The sequence below is a fragment of the Anas acuta genome, chromosome 4 (assembly GCF_963932015.1).
Source record: "Anas acuta chromosome 4, bAnaAcu1.1, whole genome shotgun sequence".
NCBI lineage: Eukaryota > Metazoa > Chordata > Aves > Anseriformes > Anatidae > Anas > Anas acuta.
Window position 1 is genome coordinate 19043052 of NC_088982.1, and position 24706 is coordinate 19067757.

General features: G+C 41.7%; 1 protein-coding gene across 2 annotated transcripts; it reads left to right on the forward strand.

The window, feature by feature from the left end:
* The first annotated feature begins 531 nt into the window (after positions 1–531).
* Positions 532–20952, forward strand: SLC34A2 (solute carrier family 34 member 2). Of its 2 annotated transcripts, XM_068680048.1 has the most exons (14): positions 532–548; positions 639–694; positions 6230–6344; positions 6453–6587; positions 7185–7313; positions 8226–8369; positions 8954–9065; positions 10882–11077; positions 11622–11717; positions 13010–13130; positions 13833–14000; positions 15368–15484; positions 15573–15697; positions 17342–20952. In XM_068680048.1, the coding sequence occupies exons 3-14, from the start codon at positions 6239–6241 to the stop codon at positions 17915–17917; spliced, it is 2025 nt and encodes a 674-aa protein (XP_068536149.1). In that variant the 5' UTR covers positions 532–548; positions 639–694; positions 6230–6238; the 3' UTR covers positions 17918–20952. The 2 variants fall into 2 exon arrangements, with proteins under 2 accessions (XP_068536149.1, XP_068536148.1); XM_068680047.1 differs by lacking the exon at positions 532–548 and having other exon boundaries at positions 570–694.
* Positions 20953–24706: the final 3754 nt, after the last annotated feature.

Genomic DNA, 24706 nt, shown 5'->3' on the forward strand with positions numbered 1-24706 from the left:
TTCTTCCTTGGTAGCATTCTGAATGCAATTATCAAAGGTGTCCTTACATCTTTAAATCTCATTTAGAAAGAGAACCGCAGCCAAAATGCTAATGAGTTCTCCTTAATTGTAAACACGGAGCACTGATAAGAAGGAAACTCCATCCTCTCTTCTCAAAGAAGTTCTTACGTGTTTCCTACTTACACCGCGTTTTATCTGATTCTTCCTTGCTGCTGTCCTTAGGCAGATTAATAGGCGCCCGGACAGACAAATAACAGTACTACTGCTTCTTCGCACCCTCTTGACGGGCTTTTGAGATCGCAAAATATTGTTTGAAAATTATTATTGGAAAAAAAAAAAAGATTGCTGAATGATCAGGCAGGCTGCGATTTCTCAGGCTGGAATAAACCGTCCCGTAGCACTCACATGAACACATTAGCAACTCCTACTTAAATGCTGATGGGACGTTTTTTAGAATGTGATAAGTGTGAAATAGCCTGTGGTTTTATCACTCCCGGGTGCTGCCCACTCCTGCTAAAAAAAGGTTGATTGTGATCATTAAGTTGCAGGTAGGCAGTGCCTCCGGACTGTAAAATAGGAATGTTAGTGCGTAGTGATGAAAGCAAACTTTGCTCAACACCTGTCTATATATATTGCAGGTTGCAGTGGCTGCCCAGTTGATCCGTTCGCTCTGTTGCCTGGGAAGAAAGAAGTGGTAAGTAAAAACAGCTAAGACTAAGGGTGTTTTTTTTTCTTCTTCTTCTTTTTTTTTTTTTAAAAAAAAAACTTAATTAGCTCGTAAATCAAAAGCTCTGCTCTCGCAGCTCGAGAAAAGGCAGCAGAGAGGTAGTGCAGGGAACTGGAGTGGCATGTGAAATGTCAGCCAGTTGTGTTTTCAGCTTGTGTGCTTTCAGCTGAGTTTGTGTTTTGAGGAAAGGATTAAAAAATCATAGTTCTAAAAATGAACTCTGCTAGTTTTTGTTTGAAAGTAACTAGTTTCTTGTTAATGGAATATGGGAAAGGTAAAAAACAAAACACTGTATCAGCAGCTGTCAAAAGTACAAAACCAGAAATAAATAACTGCCTATAACATAAGGTGTTATTGTTTTAACACTTATTTGGATTGAAAAGCAGTGAGATTTTAAGTCACGGTGGTACTGGATACTGGAAAATGTCCGGGATACGATTAATGAAACATTGGAAGGAAATACTGTCAGTCGTGTTAGCATAGATAGCCCGTAAGGTCTGGGTGCTGCACAAGGCAGTGCCAGGCTGTTCTCGATGGAAACATTTTCTTATGCTAATTCAGTTTGATACACCGAGGTAGAAGGAATACATTAGTCTAATGTAGTTAGCTCAACTAATGTGACAGTAGGCAGAAATCAGCTGGTTTCCCAGTAACTTTTATTAGCAGCTCTTCCATTAGATCAGTAAGTCTTTTTAATGTCATTATTCTCTCTTCTCTCCATTCTTTACTGTGTGTTTTGTGTTCGGGATGGGGTAACTTGTTGCTGGAAACATGTTTTGCTGTTTTATTCTTAAAAAAAAAAAAAAAGAAAAAAAAAGGAATGATTGTTTTTAAATACCTGCCATGCATTTCAAGCAGTTCATTGAGGTTTCTTGGTTCTGGCTCTGAAGTTGCTGTGTCTGGTGCTTTGCTTGGTTGTGAATGCAGAAGTTAATGTTTGGGATTAGTTTTCTCTCTGCGCTAGCTTAGACATCAGTTTTCTTTGTTAGTTTTATCTACTTTTCAGCTTTGCCATGTGTTAGATTCAGAATTGTGATAAATAAGCCTCAGGGATTCATAGGAATACATAGTGAGTGCAATATTGTTGTTTTTCTAGCTTTCACACACCTATTTTTTAATTTGCCGCTACTTTAGTTGAAAGCTTACATCCTAGTTGAGCCTGCTAATGTATTCGGAGAAAAAGCCCCAAGGAAGTGCCAGAGCAAACACAAGACTTGCCCCGAGCAAGGCTGGACCCTTGCTGGTGTTTATTTAACTTGTTGCCTCTTCTGTTGGGGTTTCATGGCTGCAGTGGACCAGGATCTTGGGCAAAAATGTCACTGATGTAAAGCAACTAAATTAATTTGTGCTGGCTAAGAGTCTTTCCCTTCCTGTCCTGACAGAATTTGCCTCTCTGTCTGAAATTTTGAGGAAAAGTTCTCTTGTTTCTTCCAGCTGTGCATAAGAAGTATTGCAGTGTAGCTATGTACTTACTGCTATGAAGCACGTGTGGCAAATATTTGCTTTACTAATTCATACAGCTGGATCTCGGATCTGCTGGTAAATCTCCTTTCAGCATAAGATGTAGCATGGTGGTTCATGACAAGAAAGTGGCATGCATTTGTGGAAAATCTGGGAGAGGAGAGAGGGGAGAGGGGAAAGTCTGGCAGAAACCCAAACTTGACTTGGAGCTGCTTAAGCAACCTGGGGAAACCTTTTCGCCCAGAAATTTTACTTCGCCGTGGTTTCGCTGGGTCTGTTCCCATCGAGGTTAGGTGTATTTAAGGCTTACAGCCTTGTAGTTCTCACTGCAGGCACAAGCTGCCCTCTCGGTGAATGGTCACGGCTGGAGGGGTAGAAACAATACCATCCGGGCACGTGCAAATGGAACTTTATATTCTCCAGGTTAAGACCAGCAAAATAAACAGATTTACTACCGCTGTTGATTTAAGAGCAAAAAGCACTGACAGCCAGCCCCACAGCAGCGGAAGCGTTGTTACAGCTGGGTGAGTCACTGGGGAAGGCAATACGGGGTGGCTGTGTGACACCTAGCGTCGCTCCTGTCCTTCCCCAGGGACTTCAGCTCTGAGATGCGGCAGTGAGAGGGGAAATATGGGTCCAGCTTCATACCCCTCGTATTTTATGCCAGTATTTGGGTTCCATTCATTCACGCTGGTCTCCCCCTGAGGAGCGGGAGGTTTCCGTTTCGACAGGAGTCAGAAGGGACATCATAGGCAGTTAGCATTTTCCGAAGGAAAGACTATACTGGCTGCGCCACAGCGCGGGAGGGTTTGCCGCAGGGCTCGCTGGAGCAGGCTGGATTACAGCTTGCACGGGCGTTAGTTTTCAGGCCTCTGCAATATGCATAGCGTACTGTGACCTGCCACCTTCGGGGGGGAACAGGCTCCCGTTTCAGCACAGGATGCTCAGGGTGCAGGCATCTGGCCAGGCTTCCCAGCAGCTAGCGCAGCAGCAGGACGTGTTGCAGAGGCAGCAGGGCTGGCAGAGGGACCGGCAGCACCCCTCGCTTTGGGCACCTCATCCAGCAGCTGTGGCTGCTTTGACCTGGACCAGCAGGTCCAGGGGGACGTGGCTCCTTCTGGCAGGCTGTGCAGCCACTGGCCGTCCTCTGCCTGCTCCCTGACATGTTCCCTTGCAGCTGTCGTCAGTGCTCAGGAGGAAACCACTATTAGTGCTTTCGTAGTCGTGTGTATCTTGCGTAAAATGGTGCAGGTCTTTCACGCCGTGACTGACGTCAGCCTCTCCAAGGGCGCAGCTAACCCGAGGGGCTGGGGAGGGATGCGGGCAGCTCTGTCACCCTGCTCCTCCACAGCATCTGGGTTTCCTCTGCACACTTCACTCAATATATTAATGTCTGTATTCAGGGCAAGAAAGAGCTCTCTGAAGGGAAAACTATATCCTCGCAGCAGCGATTAATTAACAGTAAGTAGCTGTGGCCAGGACGCCGACAACTGGAGTATCAGGTGGCTGTAAATTATCTTCTCAGCTGCTTCGTCTAACAAGATCTGGGATCTGGAGAAAGCTGACAGTTTTGGTAGCACTTCAAGGACCTACGTGGTTCTGATTTCACCCGTCCCTGATAGCAATCGCGCAGAATTGGCTGTTCAAGGAATACCACTGCAAACCCAACTACACGGGGCAAATACTGTTAGGACGTTTGGTATTCAAGTCTACCTTGCCAAATCAGAGGTTGGCTAGGACTCATATGAATAATTTTATAAACATACTTATAAAAAAACTTCCGCCACAGAGGTGCTCAATTCTCATTCTAGGCTATTTAATCACATAAAGCAAAAACAATAATGACGTACCTGTGGGATCCCGAGCACCTCAGGAACATGAGTGTTGCTTATTAAGATGCCTTGCTGAATTCTTGAACGGGGAGAGTTTATTTAGGAGAACTAGAGGCTGGTTTTCTGCTGAAGTTTTCAAGCTCCAGTTCCTGTAGTGAATGCAGCAGTTCAGCTTCCATACTGTGACCATGCAGGCTGAATCCTTCATTTCCACTCTGAGCTGAGCAGAAGAGCTGTAAAAGAACCGACGGCATCTCTCGGGCTGGTGCTGTTCACTATATTCCGTGCTCCTCTGTGTCAGGAATATGTCATCAATGCAACTTTGCACCTGAATTTCCTGTGCATTTTCACGACTTCTGTTTCACTTCAGGAGCATTTGTGCTGAGCAGATATATTTTTTTCAGAACTCTTTAAATGCTGAACATGAATAAATGAAACTTGTTTAACAAGATTGAGGTGTTCTGCCATGGGTGGGGCTTGGAGGTTGTTCTGGCATGGATGAAAATATGAGAATTTGCTTCAAGCAGATGGAAAGCCTTGTTGAAACAAGCAAGAGTGATTTTCATCCATCTCTTCTGAGATCTTTCTTTGTGTGTCTTAGGACCTGCACTGGATCTCATGCCACTGATAACAACTGTGTGAAAGCATATTTTTTGCCTATGAGAGTGTAGAATGACTTTTCTTGCTTAGGTGGAAGGGGAGAAATCCCTAATCTGGGAAGTACCAGAAAACAATGCCCTGCTGTGTTGCAGTAAGACATCAGTGATTATCTCTGTGCCATTTCCTTCCCAGCCAAAGCTGAACTCGGGAGTAGGATGTGTGGCTGTTGACATGGGCAGGGACAAAACTTCAGCTACATAAATGATTATCATTAAACAAACGATTAATTATACTCCCTCAGAGTGGCTGCTAAACGTGGTTGAGCCTTGTTTACGGGTGCACGATACCCGCTCCGACTCTGACCCTCGGAGGCTGGGCGCAGGTGCCTTGTTTATGAGGAGTGTTGCAGGCAGGTTTGTTCATCCTTGTTCCAGCCATGTGGGTGTGAGACGTGGTGGCCACCGGGCAGGCCACAGCCTTGCCTGTGGCATGGTCTGACACGTGTGGTAGACAGGGTTGAAGAGACAGACCCCGAGGTGAGGCTTTTCTGGGGAGTGTTCACCTCTCCCATCCCTTCCACTGAGTTTTGGGTCACAGAGGCTGAGCTAATGAACCACCTTACAAGCCTGGGAGGGAAGAATTATAATCATGTGTTGTTAGAGCCCCCAGTCACCTTGCCCCTCTTTTATCTCTCTCCCCCTGGCTCCCGATACTGGCGAAGCAGCTTGTGTCTTCCAGGTTTTGGTTCAAGAAGCATCTGCCTTCTCTACTTGGGCCTGGGTTTGGTCTTCCACGTGTACTTATTCCAGCAGGAATTGGCCATGTAATTTCCTATTTTTTTGACTTATTATTGGATAATATTAAAATACGTGCTAAATGCCTGACCTCAAAAGGGGTCAGGAAGGAAAAAGTTCATGCAGAGTCTGTGTGAGATGGGAGAGCCTGTAGCTGCTGCTACCAGCTCCGCTTCACTTCCAGTGTCAGCGGCAGGAGCTCCAAATACAGACCTGCAAATGGCCTCTGTCATTTAATAATGCTCTTGTCTGGTCCTTCAGCAAGGGCCATTCTGGACCTTCTGAAGCTTGTGTCTTCCTTTGACTTGTCCAGAGTCACATAGTCCTCCATCCTTCCAAGGGAATGAACCAGTAGAGGCAACAAGAAGGTTGTTTTTAGCATACGTGTCCCAAACTAGGCTATGCCTTGAGGAAGAATTAATTTTCAGTTTGATAAAGGTAGTGAGTTAAAGCTAGAGGATGGAAAAAAGGAAATCAGTGATCTGACTTTTTGCTGAAAGGAGATAAAATGAATTAAAGAAATGCTTTAGGTTAGGAAAGCTGAGAAAAAAAAGTGAACAAAAATATAGACATGATTGACTTTTTTATTAATTTTGTAAATTGCACAAATAAATCAACTGTGTGATTTCAAAGGTAAATGAGATATCAATTTCACAAATAAAATAATAGTTCATAAAAATTAGTAAAAAGCTGTAGTCAAGGACAAATTACTTCTATTCCATTTCTTCTCTTAAAATTAATCATATTCTCAAATGCCTTGTTGTAAATTGAGTATGTTGAGTTCACATACATTTTAATCAGCATTACTTTATCAGTCACAGATCATGGCTCCTTGGCCTGAGGTGGACAAGCCTGAAACCAATAACTATATCGGGGATTCTTCCAAACAAAACCAGAACATGCCTGGAAAAGAAGGAGAAAATCACAAAGGTAACATGTGCTCTCACCTCTGAGTTAGAGATATGTAAGTTTGATGCTCCTTGGAGAAGAAGGAAAGTAATTAAACTTTTTTTTTTTTTTAATGTTCTATTTCATCAGGCAACGTGACTTCACTTGGAAATAAAGGGGAAATTCAACCTGCATTTTCCACGATAGCCTTGATAGATGAGACAACGCCAGAAGAAGACCCATGGGCTCTGCCAGAACTGCAGGACACTGGGGTCAAGTGGTCAGGTAGACGTTTCTCAGTAAATAAGCTATCTGCATTTTTTTTTCTTCCATTACTTTTGCTGTCTTTGTATCAGTTATGTTTTCTGAAATGGTATTTGCTGCAGAACAGAATTTAGGATTTGAACTGTTTTCAGATGTAGGCTTTACATTTTGTCTCAGCTTCCATAGTGGTGAAGTTGGGATAGTGTATTTAGGCAGCTTAGAAGGAATTGGAGAGCATGCTGCTTACTCTCCTTAAAACACAAGGGAATATATGGAAAACAACCCAAAAGCATTAGGATCTTATTTTCAGGGTCCTATTGATCCTTCTTTACTCAGTAGGATGAATATGTTAAACCAAGGATCAGTCCTGGTCTTCATAAGGCATTTATCTTATACCGAAGGCTTTTTTATTTTTTTTCCCTGGTAAAACTAGCTAAATGAACTACCCATTTCTGCAGTTAAAATTTGGATTAAGAACACTCTTTTGGGTTTAATTATACGCTGGGGTCATAACACCATACTTAACTCTGTAGTCTCTGCTTGCACATTAAACTGTTCTGGAGAAAACACCAGATAACATAAATAAGTTTTTTTATGTATAATGTATTTGTTTTGCAGAACTGGATAGAAAAGGAAAAATCATTCGTGTACTATACGGAATAGGAAAGTTTATCATCTTGCTTGGATTACTCTACTTATTCGTGTGCTCTCTGGATGTACTGAGCTCAGCTTTTCAACTGGTAGGAGGTAGGTATGAAAATGCATCTAAAATATCAGGAATAAGCTACAAATGAGGCATTAAATGTCATCCAAGTGAACAAAACCCAAGTTTTACTCTTCAAGAGCATAATGCACAGATTTATGTGTAGAGATACAGATTCAGAAGTAAGTATTTCTGCTTGAAAACTGATTTTCCTCTGCAATAAAAAGGGCCTTTGTTTCTCAGATTCCAAAGAGCTGTTGGTGTAGGGATTATTGGCCCCAGTTTCTTAGGAGGTTCCTTTTACTTTAGTGATAGTTTACACAAATGCACCTGAGCATAAATCTGTCCCATGTGAAAGTCATTTCAACAAGGAGAAATATCAAAACTACTCTCTTGATCAAAGCATTCAGCACTGAAATGTCTCCCAAATCTTTCAAAGATGAAAACTATTGGAATATAGGTTGAAGCCTGCTGATGGATTCAGAAGTTATCAAAGAAATACGTGATTTTCTGCAGAATTATCTGGATTTTTGGCAATACAGAAAGCTACAGGAGCAGAATTACTCAAAATTATTAAATTTGCTTTCCTTGAGGCAGTAACCAAAAGCCATTAGGGCAGAAATAGCATTTAAATCTATGTATATGTGTTTGTTTTTTTTTTTTTCTTTACAGTCTTTCTTCTGATGGTGGTTTTATATAGTTCTCTGCAGAGTTCACTATAGCTTGTTTAGTCACTGAAATGAGAAAATATAACATATTGCCTGATAACTGATAAACTGGGAGTTCAGAACTTGAATTTGGATCCCTGGGCTACATCACTTTGTACATTTTTTGGCTGGCAAGCATGGCTACCTATGTATCATATTAAATGGTTGAATGATCTTTAATTAAATGCTCTGCTAATTCCTATTGACTTCACCTTGTACTTCCCTCACTCTGAGAATATGTTCTTGCAGGTAAAGCAGCAGGGGACATTTTTAAAGATGATTCAGTGCTGTCTAACCCTGTTGCGGGACTGGTGATTGGAGTTCTGGTGACCGTTATGGTCCAGAGCTCCAGTACTTCTTCATCCATTGTGGTCAGCATGGTGTCCTCCACACGTAAGTCTGCTTACAATATCTTCCTAAAGATCACCCACAAATCTCAGTGTGGGGTTGAACAAATGTTCCCACCTGTGCTGAAGTTGTAGAAGCATTGGGTGGAATAGCAGGAAAAGACTTTCACAACTGTTGCCCTGATATCATATTATGAAAAAAAAAGGGGGGGGGAAGAAAAAGTTAATACACTGCAGAAAATACTGTCCATAATAGCAAAGAAAATCACTGGAAGCCTTGGTATTGAATGCATTAGCTTTTAAAGTATCTGCATAGTTTTCTTTTGTTAGCCTGTTACTGAATTTGATTTGTTTCTAGCACCATTTCACAATTCTGCAGACAATACCTGAGACTCTTACTCTGGCCCTCTATCATGCAGTGAAAGGATATAACCATGGGCTGCAGTGGGGGGTCACTAGACTATCAGAGTACCACATTCCCAAGGGGCTTGATTAAAGCAAACGTCTGGATTAGAGTGTCTAATCCCAGTGATATCAAGGGAAGTCAGGTGTTAACATAGATTAATTTTCATTGGACCAAATAGCTCGCTGATGATTTTTTCATTCAATGCTTCATTTTCTACTTTCTAGTGCTGACTGTGCAATCAGCTATTCCTATCATTATGGGGGCAAACATTGGCACCTCAGTTACAAACACAATTGTGGCACTCATGCAAGCCGGGGACAGGAATGAATTTAGAAGGTATTGTACTTAAACAGTAGAACTGAAAAGCTGCTTTTCTTCCTTCTCACTAGGTTTTCTTCTATACTGCCTATCAGCACTACAGCCATTCAACCCTTCTATTGACCAGAATTTGAATGTCTAGTTAGGAAAATCGCAAGAAACTTCTAAAGCAAGGTTAATGACCTATAAATGCAATAGATTTTAATCATAAAGGATTTTATCATTTATTTCAATGGAGGTTAAAAAAAAAAAAGTTAATTGTTTGCTTTTTCCTATGAAATTATGATGTGAATTATGTAATTTTCAGCTTCCTAAACTGTCAGCTTTGACATGATAGCAAGTTTTAAGCTGTTGTCACTCCTCGCACAACTGCCATGGCCAAAGTACAGTGCTGTTTAGATATATGGCTTCATATACATGCAGAAAAGCATATTGGATTTCTTTAAATTTTTGTGGTTTTGTGAGACTCCACCATTTTAAATAGGATCTTACGCAATGATAAATTTTCAGACTACTCCAATGATGCCACCCACTTTTGGTTACTTCTTAATTTTAGGAGTTAATAAATTGACATTACACTATTTCAATCTACTCTCATTAAGAGGGACTCCAGTGCTCCAGGCTTTTGAAGTCTACAACAAGCAACAGCTGGTAGCCATAGAAAAATGAAGTGTTTTGGCTGTAAAATAAATAGAGCAGCAACTTTTTTTTACTGTCACTTGGCATTATCACTAAGAGCTCACTTTATCACATAGAGCTCTCATTAAATGGAGAAGGGCAGTAAACTTGGGAGGAATATAATACTTTAGTATCTTATATTTATGGTATACCAAACATACAAAGTACACCTAGCTGAAGCATATTTCTCAAAGATCTGCTGTTCGGAATCTTTGGTTGAGCTAGTTTCTGTCACTTAACTTGCAATGACAAAGTACCCTACTAGTTTCTGGTCAGGAAAATTTAAATAATTAATAATGGGAAATAAGTTGATTTTTAACGTAGTCATTAACAACCACTTTAGTCTCTAAATACCCTCTGCATATGCTTGTTCTGTAGGGCACTCACAGGTGTACTTTTCACAAAATGGAAAGAAAAACTCTGGTGACCACCACCGATTAAGATATTCTCTCTGTGGTAGCACTCTCCATTTTGTTGGCCTACTTTGAATGTTCCACCTAATTTCCCCTCAAGCAGTTTGGAACCTAAATTAGTGGATTAGCATTTCAAGGAATATTTCTTCCACGTTTTTCTTCCTCTACAATTCTTAATTTAAGGAGCCATATTTTAAAACAAATACAGGCAGATTGCATAGAATTAAGAGGAGCACACACACCTGCCAGGAACTTTGGAAAGAGTGCCCTTGAGGAAATAGCTGTGGCTCCTCAGGTTGTGGAGGAGAAGCTGGAAGGGTGCTGTACACCCATGGTTTGCAAGAACATGTGAGAGGGCTGCAAAGAGATGTCTTCTGCATGAGTCAGGGAGAACAGATCCTAGAAGCAAATCCTGGTTGAGAATTAAAAGTGTACCAAAACAGGGTGAGATACAAAAACAGTGTAAGCTGTTAAGTACTCTTGGCAGCCTTGTGTTGAGGATTACTTTTGTATTGTCTAGTTTTTCTTGTTCTGGTCTCCTTGCCTGACTCTTTCACTTGGACAATGGTGTGGAAAAAACTTAGAGCTCTGTAATAAAGCAACCATCTTCTGGGACCTTAGAAATGAAATAATTCCTATCTGTAAATGGGCTTCATCCCCACCCTTATGATTTCATATTTAATTGAAGTTGTGCACATATTGTTTAATTAAAAGCAGCTCTATTTTTGAATTTCTTCTTGCAGGGCCTTTGCTGGGGCAACAATCCATGATTTCTTCAACTGGCTTGCTGTTTTTGCGTTGTTGCCCATTGAAGTAATTTCTGGCTATCTTTACCATCTCACTAATGTTATAGTGGAGTCCTTTCATCTTGAAAGTGGTGAGGATGCCCCTGAGCTACTAAAAGTTATCACAGACCCTTTTACAAAGCTCATCATTGAGGTAAGCTCTTTTTCTCATTAACGAAGCTACTTACTTGGTACCACCACAGCTAAACAGAATGCTCTGAATATGGGAAAGGGACTCAATCACTTCTCTGTGTCCTTGGGATAAAGCTCATTAGCAGGTGGATTCACAAAGACCCAGCTCCATAATTCCCACTTCTATTTCCCCTACATTTCATCTTCATGAGGATAGGCTTAGCTAGAGGGCTGGGAAGGCAGGTGACATATGGGGTGGATGGGATGGCAGCCTGTTGCTTCAGGCAGTTGTGTCAGTGTAGCTGTTTAAACAGAATGGCTGAGATGATGGGGTGAGTGATTTGGGGAGAATACTCCAGTGTAAGTATTTGTGCATATGAAGTTGTACCTTTTCTGGGAGTAAAACCCATCCTCCCTGCTGGGCAGCAGCTCCAGTATTAGAGATGGTCATGTAGGCTTCATGTGGCTGAGCTTCCAAAAGAGAAGTTATTATCTGGGTAGAGCTGAACAGAAGTGTGTGGTGGAAGTTGGACTAACACTGTTGTTTTCCTTTGTTTATTTTTAAGCTTGATAAATCTGTAATAAATGCAATTGCTACAAATGACGAATCAGCAAAAAACAAAAGCCTTGTAAAGATTTGGTGCGTAACTGAAACCAATGTGGTAAGTATTATGTTAAATTAGTTGTCAGGCTCCTCAGGAAATATTTATTGATCCATAGCTGGCACTGCTTATCATAGGATTGTGAAATTAGATTTTTAAATGAGTATTTATTGCTGCAGAAAAGGAATGCAGACAATTTAATGTAGCTTTTGTACTGCTTAAACCAAGCATGTCATACCAGCAGCAGTCTTGACTTGGTTGCTTTTGCAGCCCCTTGCTTATCAGAACTGGTGGTTTGGAGCCAAACCTACTCCTTTCACATACAAATGCCTTTAAACTTGGCACTCCTTCAGACTCATTGAAAGTGGAAAAAATCTGCAACATATGCCCAAGAAAATCTCTTTTTGCCCACCTATCTGATCTAAGCAGCTTTATGTGCTAGGGTGGTCTGCTGGCAGTTGGTTACTTCAGTTTTCTCAGAAAACTGCCTTCAGACAAAGCCTCTCTGGGGCTAAAATTATTTTTTCTTCTCCTGAGACCACTGCAGCTTGAGGAACTTGTTGTCCAGATTGGCACCAAGGAGTACTTTGGTGGACTGTGGAGCTGTGTTTGGTTTGTGTTGTTCAGCTAAACTAACAACTTGAGCATTGAACAGCCCCTGGACCTCTAACGAGAGTTATTCTACTTGTTAGTGGGTGTGTAAAACTGATTCCTGAAGTCCTGAGGCAGCAGATGCTAAAGCACACATAGAGTGGAGATTAAAATTAAGTTTTCAGAGGAGCCCCACTCCTACTGAATGATGTTCTGGATGGCCAGTGAAATGCTAGCCATGGCAGACAGGGCCAGCAGCAGGCCGTGGTAGCATGAAACTCCCCTCGGGTTACCTGTAGCGGTGCCGGCTGCTCCACCTCAGGTGTGGCAGGAGGCTGAGGCGGGCCTGCTGCTCCCAGTGCCCTCTCAGGTCTGAGTGTCAGCATCCTGCAATCCTTCCAGGCCCAGAAGGCGAGCAATGGCACAAAAAGTGCAAGCAGAACTGTGAATCTATTTCCATGAGCCCTGAGATCAGTAATTATGGTTCTCAGCTACTGACGATCTGGTTGCTCTGACATAGAAGGTTTCATCTTTAAAAGTCATATTGACTGACCTTAGTAACAGCACAGCTGTCTATTTTAACAAAACAAAAAATTTTGCTATGTCATTTCTCTGGTGTCATTAATTATACTCCAGCTTACAAGCCTGCCTGTAGCTGTAGTTGATGAATTCTTGGTTGCAGCAAAAACCTAGAATGGTGTATGGGCTCTTAAAGAAGGCTGTAGGTGACTGAACCATCTGCTTTCTCTGGCAATCTTTAGACACTGCAGAATGTCACACTTTCACCTTCAGAAAACTGCACGTCTCCTGACCTTTGCTGGACTGAAGGAAACGTGACATGGACCATGAAAAATGTATCTGAAACAGACTACATCAGCAAATGTGAGTAGTGGAGCTATTTCTCCTTCTGCAATACTTTTACAGAGTCGCCTATCTTCCTAATGGTGCCTACAGACCACTTCAGAGTTACACCAAGAGGCACTTGCCTGTATGCATGCACAAGGTACTACTACAGGTGCAGTCAAAACAGCCTCAGCTCTACTGTACAGCTACATCATCATCATCACTGCATCTGGCTGCGCGTAGATACCTTTCCATGCTCCCTGATATCAGTAATTGGGGTCCTCAGTATCATGTCACCCTTGCTATTCAGGTGACTCGGTGCTACAGTTACTGTGCTGTGGTGGCTGCTTGGATGTCTCCATCCCTATGTGTGCTGCTCAGGACGTTCAGCAGCCATTCCCAGCACACAGCCGTCCCTGGGAAGAGCTGACTCACAGCCCAGCTGGGAGCACACCACAATTTCCTCACTCTGTTGTTGTTCTCCTTCCATGCATATAGTCACCCTGCTTCTGCCTGCCCTGCAGATGTGCCCACTATGTATTTATGAAAGTGTACATACACGAGTTCCTCTCAGGCATGGCTTTTGTGCAGCCAGGGAGGCAGCATTTTCTTTCTTTTCATCACCGCCTCAAGCTGCGTCCCATGTTCTTAGGGCTATGCATGAAAACCAGAGCTGGCCTTGGGATCAGAAGAAAAAATGTGACTAGGCCAATTTGTTTTCCTTTTCTTTTTTTTTTTCAGGCCGGCATCTCTTTGCAGAATCAGACCTGCCTGATCTTGCCATCGGTCTCATCCTTCTGGCTTTGTCCCTGCTTGTTCTGTGCTCCTGTTTGGTGATGATCGTTAAGCTGTTAAACTCTGTACTTAAAGGACAAGTGGCAAGTGTTATCAAGAAGACAATCAACACTGGTAATTAACCTGCTTTTCCTGAAGATTGCTCTTAGAAATAGCAAGGACATTAGGCACATTTATCAAAATCTCCTGTTCTGTTATGCAGTTATTACAGAATAGGTTCAAGAAAGCAGTATGAAACCAGTCGTCACCCCCCAATATTTCTTCAGCTCAGCATGCTATTTTCTTCCTTTTAAAAGCTATTAGTTAACAGCTTGCTTGTGGACTGCAGGTTAACAACAGAGACCAAAGTTCAGGCTCTGTATCTTGATGTATAATCATTAGCTGTTAGAAATGTAATCTTCATAACCTCAAAAGATAGTGCCGAGATCGTGACTGCTGGCTTGGGCACAGGGCCTCCATGTTTCTTTTAAAGTAAGCTGAATAAATGTACGTAGAGATTAATGATCTAATTTCCTTTACTTGCCCTGCTCCATTCCTTAACCGTCTCCTCAGGGTGATAAGCAGCCCTGCATATAGGTACTTTCTGTCTTTCCCCGTGTTATCCAGGTGATTTTTCAGCCTGTTTTCATTGTGTGCAAACAGCTATTTTGTCTTGTTTTGTTTTGTTTGTTTTCCACTTGGCTGCTTTTTCTTCATTTTCCATTGAATGGAGAGGTCAGAACCTGTACCAGGGAAAAGCAGTCCTGGCATACACCTGATTGTGTTAGAAGAGAATGCTCACAGACGTGGGGAAGACAATAAAGTGGTCCCCTTTCTGTCTTCTTCTGGGCAAAGAACATTGCCCAAATCAAAATAAATGAGTAGAAAGTGATCGGCTGCCAGTTACTGTTCATTTGTGATCTGCTTGGAATCCCTCTGTCTTCCTGACTGATGGAGTCCTGGCCTCTTCTCACTTACAAATCTGCAGACCATTGTGCTTAGTTTCTCTAATCAGTGTGATTAGCTTTTCTTTGCAAGAGTAACAAGTGAATTATTAGGAGATGATCAGCTTAAAACTAGTTAAAACAAACCTCCTTATTTTCTCAGGATAGTCTTCAGAACTTTCTGAAGACCTGATTCATGTAGCAGGCGCCTGCTCGCCAAAACCAATACTTTAAACACCTAGAAAGTTTTGTGTTGAGCTCAGTGGAAAAATTTCTGGTACCTACTCGTATTACAACATACATGCTACTCTGGGTCAGGACAAAGGTCTACCTAGCCTAGTATCCATCTCACAGTGGTGGAAGGCTGGAGAGAGAGTACAAAGAACAGGGTAAATTCAAGTAATAGAACTCAGGCTGACCCCAAATCTTCTTGTTTTAGACAATATGCAAGCAGTATATTTACATTTGAAATGTTTAGTATTGTTTTCTATATGACTGGAACATTTTGTTATTCTAAATATTTGTTATTCTAAAGACAATGTTTTGTTTTGTTTTTAGATTTCCCTTTTCCTTTTACTTGGCTAGCTGGATACCTGGCTATGCTTGCAGGGGCTGGCATGACCTTTGTTGTCCAAAGTAGTTCTGTTTTCACATCTGCAATTACACCTCTTGTTGGTAAGTTGTCAATATTGTAATTTCTATCTCCACTTTTTATCTTTTTTCAACATTCTGCAATCATTCAATGCTGTTTCCTTTCCCCTAGGCATTGGTGTTATAAGCATCGAGCGTTCTTATCCCCTCACCTTAGGAGCTAACATTGGCACAACCACAACAGCTATACTTGCAGCTTTAGCAAGCCCAGGGAGTACATTAAAATATTCATTACAGGTCAGTATAAACCAATGCTTCCTTGAATTCATTTAGAATTGCAAATTTTCTGAATAAAAACCTGACAAAATTAGTTCTGATGCAAATATATCATGGAAATTGGACTTGATTCTTTGAGTGCTACTAGTGACTGCTCATTAATTTCAACTATCAGAGCAAAAGGCTTCTATTAAGCATTCCTAGAATGTCTATATGTAGTCAGATCTTGCTTTCATAAATTTAGCTTGGTCTGATTAATTCATTCAGAAATCAGACAAGATTGGCCACCTGACTGCAGAGTATGCGATCTTAGCATCTTGGAATTCAGTGCTCACTTTGACAACTCTTTTGTCTATCCCCTATGAGGGTTACTAATTTCTGTTGAGTTCCCTGCTCAGGACCCAAACTCTGTTTATGCAGTGTACAGGGATTTCTGTCATCTAAGTAGAGGCTTTAAAACTCATAAGACGTCAAGTTGTCAACCTGTGTGACATTGCAGTGAGCATCATGACAACAACATTCTCATTGCAAATCTAATATGAGCGGCTTTTATTGAATTTCTTTTTGCCTCAGACTACTTGAGATGTAGGCAGCCTGGCTTTGGGCTCCCACTTACCACCCAGTAAAGAACATTCCAGTCAGAAGATAACATTTCAATGAACCCTCTACATCAAAGAGTGAAAAGATAATGAAGTTTCCTTTGTGAATAGGATGAATGCTTTTTACTAGCCACAATAAATTAAGAAAATTACAGAAGTTATTTTATTGTCCTCAGGCATGACAGAACAGATATAATCATGTGAAGATACTATCTTGACCAACCTCAGCTCTCGTGTTAACCTGCTATTTTTATAATGTACTCTAAAAATCAGAATCCAGTACTTTCATGTTTGCTTTAGTCTGATAACAGTTACAGAAGAAAAATAAGATAGTGGGAGCAGGGAATGTACTGTTTTGTTCCACGTATGCTTATTCTGTCCAAGTGACTTCTGAAAGATTTAGCAAGTATATGTCTCTTCATGCTTATTTTTTTTTTAAAGGATTTTGAAATATCAAATGATCATAAAAGATTTAGAAAAAGTCACATTTCAGGAATCTCCTCAGTGCCGTGTAAACTTTTTGCTAATTGTTTGGAAAATCCAGGTTCGTCCAATTAGCAATTTCTCAATAACTTGTATGCAATATTTAATCTACTCTTCCCATCTCTTAGTTGAAAACTTAGGGATGCAGAACTCAGTAATGAACAGTTCTCACGTGGTTCTCCTGCCTTACTAACAACAAAACTGTTTCCTGATTGTTACTTGGTTTGCCAGCTTTATTTCTGGTAGACTCAATTTCTTGCAGTGGAAAGCTGTGTTTTAAAACTTCTCCATCTGCAGGGAGATAAGGAGGAGTCCCCTCTATGCTTGTCTCGTTTCCAAATGCCATGGCCTGTTTGTAGGGTTTGACCTTTACAATGCATGAGGTATTACCCAGTCCTTGCTTCGTGCAGGAAAGGCCTGGCAGTGAAACAGCGTGAAAGACAAGACAAAAAAAAAAAATGAGGAGCAGGAGAAGGGACACTATGGAGTCAGCACCACTGGAAGTTATTATTATGTAGGCAGGAGCATTTAAAGGCATTTGTAGGAGCAAACTTCTCAAACTTTTTTTTTTTTTTTCTTTCAGATTGCCTTGTGCCACTTTTTCTTCAATGTCTCTGGGATAATTCTGTTTTACCCGCTGCCTTTCACCCGGCTCCCAATACGGATGTGCAAGACTTTGGGGAACATAACAGCCAAGTACAGATGGTTTGCTATATTTTATCTTCTCGTCTGCTTCTTTCTTTTGCCTTTGTTTGTATTTGGTCTGTCACTGGCAGGCTGGCCAGTCCTTTTGGGTGTTTGCCTTCCCTTGTTTGTTCTGTTTATTGCTGTGATTGTAATTAATGTTATGCAGAAAAAACGACCACATTCACTGCCTGAGAAGCTCCAAAACTGGGATTTCCTACCCATCTGGATGCACTCTCTAGAGCCCTGGGACAATATGATTATGTCTACACTTGCCTTCTGTGGGAAACACTGCTGCGGTTTCTGCAAGTGCTGCAAAGTCAATGCAGAACAGGAGGGTGCCAAAGACAATCAGCTAAAAACTATGGAGGTTTATGAAAACACCATTGCAATGGCTGATGAAGAAAGAGGTGTAAGAAGGGCACCAGCTGCAGCTTGTGTTGAAAAAACAGGCACAAACAACACAGCCTTATAGTAGTGGATCAACAGAGATACAGCATAGGATGGTTAGGCTCTTGTAAACCATCTTGGACAATGCACTGAGGACAGAGTGAACATTTTGTTAGGTTCCTGCAGCCAGTGATATATCACTCGTCAAGGAATGGAGTCAAACAAGCTTGACAGTCCCTAGAATATCTATGATCATTTGAAAAGCTAAAGACAGATTTGCTTACAGAGGATCTACTGTGTTGTACATTCATCCAACGCTATCAGTAGCAAACAAAAGAAATCCTGATGTAGACCCATGAACAGAGGGATGAAAGGAATGCGATCAATTCAAACTTAATTAAAAAACAACCAACCAACCAAGGCACTTGTAGAACAGCCTTTCTGGCCCATTGGCTTACTCAGCAGAAGTTACTTTGATACCCAAATGCTCTGGAAATTAAAAAAAAGAAAAAAAAAAAAAAAGAAGAACCAAACAAAAAAAAGTATCCAAGCATTTTCATTGGCCTGATTGCAGTGGCTGCAGTGGTCAAAATGGAAAACAGTATTCGCAATACAGACAAAATCTATTGTCCATGTGTGGAGGAAAGTGAAATGCTGGGACATCCCTCAGAAGCTCTGGGAGTCCTGGTCTGGCATAAGGGTATGCATAGGCCCATTGTGAGCCCTCTGTCTCCTTTAACACTGGGGACGGGAGCTGTTATCTTTTGTCATCTCAAGCTAAAGGCCAAAAAGTAATTGCTGATCCCTTTGCCTGCTGAAGGTTAAGCACTGGGTTTGGAGACACGGTGGCTATGAAAGAGCTTGATGGACTCAGGATGTGGTTGCGTGGCCATTCCTCTGTCTAGATAGTCCTCCCCAGTCCTGTTCACCATGTAACCCCACAAGCTCTTGTCCTGACAATTAGAGGAATGGTTCAGGAGGGAGGACAAGTGGCTGGTGTAGGGGTGGAGAGAGCCACTCAAGTCTGGGCTGATGCCAAGAGACCGGTGTGCAACTATGGCTCCGTCTGGCTGAGCCACAAAATGACCTTTAAGGGTAGCGGTGGAGCGACAAGAGTAGCTTTAGGGCTACAAAAGAGGGAACCCAGAGAGAAGATTATGGCTAGTGCGGGACATCTAGTAGCATTTAATGGTGAGAAAGGAGTGTTCACTCTGCACCATCCCTGTGTGCTCCCTGGAAACAATGTGAATTTTACTGGCGATTGAATACAGCATATCCCAAACAAAATCCATAGGTAGTGTAGTCATTGCCACGTGTAGTCAACCCATAGGTAGTGTAGCACTTGGAGTGAAGCTGCTTGTGCACAGATCTTACCATTACTAATGTTCTGCTAAATGCTTATGAGACTGCTCTGACTCATGGACTGACAAAAGGCATCATTTCAGTGTCAGAAAAAGAACATTTCAAAGACGCATTGAGTACTTCTGCTGGCCTTCAATAGCTTAGATATGAGTGAGCACAGGATAATATCTGAGGTCCAACCACCAAAAGAAAAAAAAAATCATGTGGTTGGGTGTAGGCCAAGCAGTATAATTTAAAGCCACTTTATATGGCTGAGATTACATTTGTAATGGAAATGCTGACAAGACCTTTAGTTTAGCGTAGCCATTCCGTGCTGCTAGAACACACTTCTGAACAGTTTGTTTTATGCAAAGCTCTAAGATTAGTAGGTTGCATTCAGCTATCAGGTAAACACACATTTTAGAAGGGGAATTTTTTTAATTTCCTTTTTAAGCTGACATTTGAAATGGGAAACTAAGTTGCCTAAAACATGTTTGAAAATTACATTCATACTGAGATTCCAACTGTTGCTACAATTGTGAGTCAGTGACAAAATGCTTAGAATCAGAGTGAATTTCCAAAAGCATTTAATTTTGGTGTATTTCTGCTCTTTGTAGGCTTAGTAACAGAGAGCAGAGTTATACCTAACTATTTTTTTTGAAAAGTATTTACCTTCTCCCTCATATAGTTCAAACAGATTTTTTTCAGCATCTCATTTTCAAAGTGGAATTGTGGTATCTTCAATAATTGTTTTTCATTTTCTTCTCAGTTCATGATGCTTTCATGATCTGCGTTTCTTTAGATCCTAGCGTGCATTTCCCATGCTCTGTTTCTACAGAAAAAATATGAGAAAATTATCCATAATTCTTTCAAAGTTATCTTAAACAGCCATTGAACACCCATTGAAACAGGGAACATTTTCATCTACTTTTACTCATTTCTTAACGTGCACCTTATTTTGCATCTTGAAGTAAAGCCATCAAGCACAGTGATAACTTTCAGCAAAGCATTAGAGGAAAAGCAGTTCTTGTAAAAGAATCAGGGTAAAAATTATGGTTGGACATATCAGTACTTTATGTTCCTCATTGTAATGTTTCCCATATGATATACCCAGTTCTCACTCTGTCCTTGCTGGTGAACTTCGGGCCATATTGTGCCTTTGTTTTGGGCAGATTCCAAACAAGGACTTTTGATTAACACTTGGCAGCATAACATGTCCTGGTATATTTCCCCCCCGCTCTTAACAAAAGATATTTACACTTTATTTATAATTATTTGAGTGTACAGAACTTTTCATAAGTTATACAGAAAGAGGCTCATGTGATTGTGTTATATATTACGTATTTGATAACTATGCAATGTTTATCTATAAAAATGTAAAAAGGAACTACTGTATATTTTGTAATATAACTTTTAAAATTGTTTGTAACTGTGTATACTGCTTATTATGGAGGCTGTTGGCTCCTTCAATAGGTTACGTAAAGATGGTTTGTAATGCAGAGACAGATTTCTTAAAATAAGGATGGAAGACACCCACATACTTTCATCATATGGCTTAATGCACAAGGATATTGAACTCCACTTTTCTAAAAGATATGAATTTTCTGTAATGAGGAATTTTGGAAATACATTGTTTCTAAAATACTTTTCTAAACTCTCAAACTTTATCACTTTTATTGTTTTTAGGACAGTATATGGCTTTATACTTTGTCCTGAATACTCATCTTGTCTGTCCTCGTGCATCGAATGTAAAAATAAAGAGAAGTTTTAAAAAATGAAGATTTTTTTTCATACTATCTGTTTACATATGTATCACGGAAGCTTGCAGAACAACATAGTACAACATAAAGGAACTGAGGTTAGCCCCAGGCATTAAAGAAACCCATCAGAGGGCTGTGTTTCCAATAAAGGTTTTCATATGAAGAAAAAAAAAAAATTGCTCAGTGCAATTGTGCAGGCCGAAATATCTTCCAGCAGGGTTCTGCAGTCTGTCCTCAGTGAAGGTAAGCACAGGAGACCAGAGCCAAGGCTTCTGTAACAACCAGATGCAAACAGCCTGTCTCACTGTGATAGGCTCAGACTCTCTCTTCCTTCTACAAGAAAGATGGCACACGGAGTGTTTCCAACATGCTTCCCATGACATGAGTGATGTCTGGCTTATGACTAGGCAAAAACAGCCATCTTGCTCTTTTTTTTTTTTGATTGCATATAATCTTAAAATGAAAGGGATGGAGAGAAATGAAAAGTACTCCTTAAATGCCCGAAAGACTATTTTAAGAGGTCATTAGGTTTCCTAACTCTAAGCTCAGCAGAAGCGGAGGAAGCAGCCCCCAAAACAACCGCCATGTCAAACTGTACCATATTTTAGTGAAATGAAGATAACAGAAGTATTTCTTATAACATAAATATTTATGCAATACAGTATAAACAGTCTTCTTCTAAAATGTAAGCAGTAATCACCCTAGGCCCGTGATTTAAAATTTAAGTCTTCTGACACTCATGCAGAAATACTGCAATTCCATGTGCCATCAGCCTCCATGACTCACTGTCCATCAGGAATCAAAGCACATCCAGGAAACATGCACAGGTTGTGCCATCCATCTCCCAGTTTCCAAACAGACTGCAGAGCTACCTAGGGCAAAGTTCAGCGACGCCTATCCGTATTTAACAACAGATTTGTGCTGAAGTACTGCACTGGCCAGAAGCCTTTAAAACATTCAAAATAATGCTTGAGCTAATTGCCAGGTTGCTCCTGATCCTGTGACTGGGATCAGTCGTCTTCCTCTCTGCTTATGACTTAGGCATGATGGTCACGGCTCCTTCTGGTGCTTCTGGTTTTGCTAACCCTCTGCCAAAGCTTCTTGTCCAGTTCCCCCAGATTCAAACTCTCTTGATACCACTGCACTTAACTACCACTATGATGGATTCCCATTAATCAGAAATGCAGGTTGAATTCGTCATTTCTTTCTTCAGCTTACCTTGTAGTGGTGGGCACCCCATCAGGTCCCCAGAACAGCCCTGGCCATACTGCTGGGAAAGGTTACTCACTAATTTATGGCAGACTGTTTGTGCATGCAGCCTGGTGTGGTACCACTGACAGTAGTTTGACAATAGCAAAGGATCTGATCCTGTCAGCCAAAGATTAAAAATTAATACTACCAAGCCAAAAGCCACTATTTCACAAGTTATTTCATGAAGGAGGATATACTTGATACACATACATGGAAATGCCAGGCCATACTGCAACTGCACGATTTCCACAGGCTGTGCTTCCATGCCATGATTTATTTGCATTCAGACTTTTTTTCCTCCAGCTAATGGCCATTCCTGCTCTTGGTACATGCCAAAGCATGACACTCTAAGTGTAAACCTGCTTGTGATATTTTTATAGTGAATATTCTGTAGATCTTAGTCCATTTATTACAATTTTACTACAAAGGAAACCCATAGTTGGTATGAAAGAACAGTATTGGCATACCGAACATATACTGATTTTCACCGAACTGCCCCCAAACAGATCTCCCCCAGCAACTGACATCTCCGTATTTCAACAAGACAGAGGAACAGAGCGAAGGCTAGCATTAAAATGTCACAAACATTCCATCTTACTCAGCACCTGTTGAAATTTCCTAATTGCCATTTACACTTTTGGGGTGTATCAATCTTTTTACACTGCTCAATGTCTAAGGACACATTACCATGACATAAACAATCAGGGTAATTACAGGAGAAGATGTTTTGCAACCAACAGCTCAGCTGATTGTTGTATTATTATTTTTTTTTTCACAGTACAAAAAGTATAAATTACAGGGCATGCAAACAACTTCCAGACCAAGTGCTGCCCTTGGTTAGGCAACGTGCAACCGTAATTGACATTAGGAAAGTTTGTGCACGTGTAAACTAGGGTAGCATTAAGCCCTATTTTAACTGACTAATGCAATGGCCTCGGGCACTGGATCTCAAATGATTACCAGCAGGGAGCCAGCTCTGCTGTTGCTGTATAATATAAACATACAATATCTGCTCTTGTTGCTCCCAGCTGTTACATCGCCTGAGAAGATGTTTTTAGATGTGCCTATCAATAAATGTCTGCTGATGGTCACAGCGCTCTTCACTAAGTGTGAACCTAGCAGGGCCAGCTCTTGCCAGATGTTCTCCTGCTGTGGTCTTTCTGAAGTGCTTTCAGAGTTTCCGTCTCCAGCTGAGCCATCTGAGGTGCAGGACAGAGCTATGCAGCTTGGTCCATGGCCTGGTGGTGTGGTGGTTGTCCTGCTCTCAGACATTTCCAAACTGCGTGGCCTGGCAAGGCAGCCTGGCCCCAGCTCAGGCTCAGGTCAGAGGTTCTCATGGAGGAAGATGAAAGAAAATTATGAGGTCTGCGTTTGTCCTGCTTAGCCTGGTTGCCTTCTTGGGCCAGGCTGTGCGTATCCTTACCTCCCTCATAGGTGACATCTCTCTAAGAAATGGAAAAGGGAAGGGAACAGGAAAAAAATAAGCATCTCACTGTGGCTCAGGTGGGATCCCATCTCTGCCTGCAGTCCTCTGTGCTCTTCTCCCCTCCCTTCAGGCATGACAATGGCGCTGAAACAAGGAAATCCCTAGGTGATGTTCACCCAGCTTGGGAAATATAGGGACAGGGAGTGGTATTTCAATTTTTTTCTACCTTTCTCCCCCATTGCAAGCCTGGGATGCTGGGGGCTGAGGAACCACAGAGCAGCAGTGGGGCTTGGGGTAACACAGCTCTGAAACACAGCTGACTTCTGGGGGCAGATGAGGTGAAATTAACGCTAGGGCTGGGTGACAGGTTGGACCAGGTGGTTGAATGACTGCGTGTGCATCCCAGCAGGCAGAGATCACTTTGGATTCATCGTCAGCAATTTCAACATTAGTTTGAGGTGCAGGGAAAGGAATCCATTCTACTCCTCTGGATTAAAACAAAGCACGTAGTGAGCGCTTAGTGAGGCATCCTACGCCCAGGTTCATGGAGCTGGCGGTCCCCAGACACCTCATGGTCATGGATGTGATGGAGCCCATACCTCCTAATCAGGTAGGAGACTGACACCCATGCATTCACAATCTCAACAAAGCCCTCAATAAAGTGGGCCCATAGCATTCACTGAGGCCCACAAGGAGGGAAAACAACAGTAAGCATTCAGGGGTACCTCATCAACAGGGCTTCACCTTCAAGAAGATGAAGGAGACCTTTCTCCTTGTGTAAGGTGATAGCCTAGCCATTTCTCCTAGAGTACATACACACACACAGAGGGGTGTGGGTGTGCTGGCTGCCAGCACTGCGCGTTGGTATAGCTGCACCCATTTTGTTGGGGCTGGCCTGGGAAGTAAAACTCGGTGCTGTGGGATTGAGCGGAGGCTAGGTAGCTACCCCGGGTGCCTGCAGGGTTTGTTTTCTGGATGGCAAACCTGATCGACAGCTTAGGGTCATGATGTGCTTCCCCACAGGAAGAAAGGGTACTGGTTATAGAAGTAGAAGAAAATATAAAGAGAGGGGAGTGGGTATCAGTTGCAATTGTTA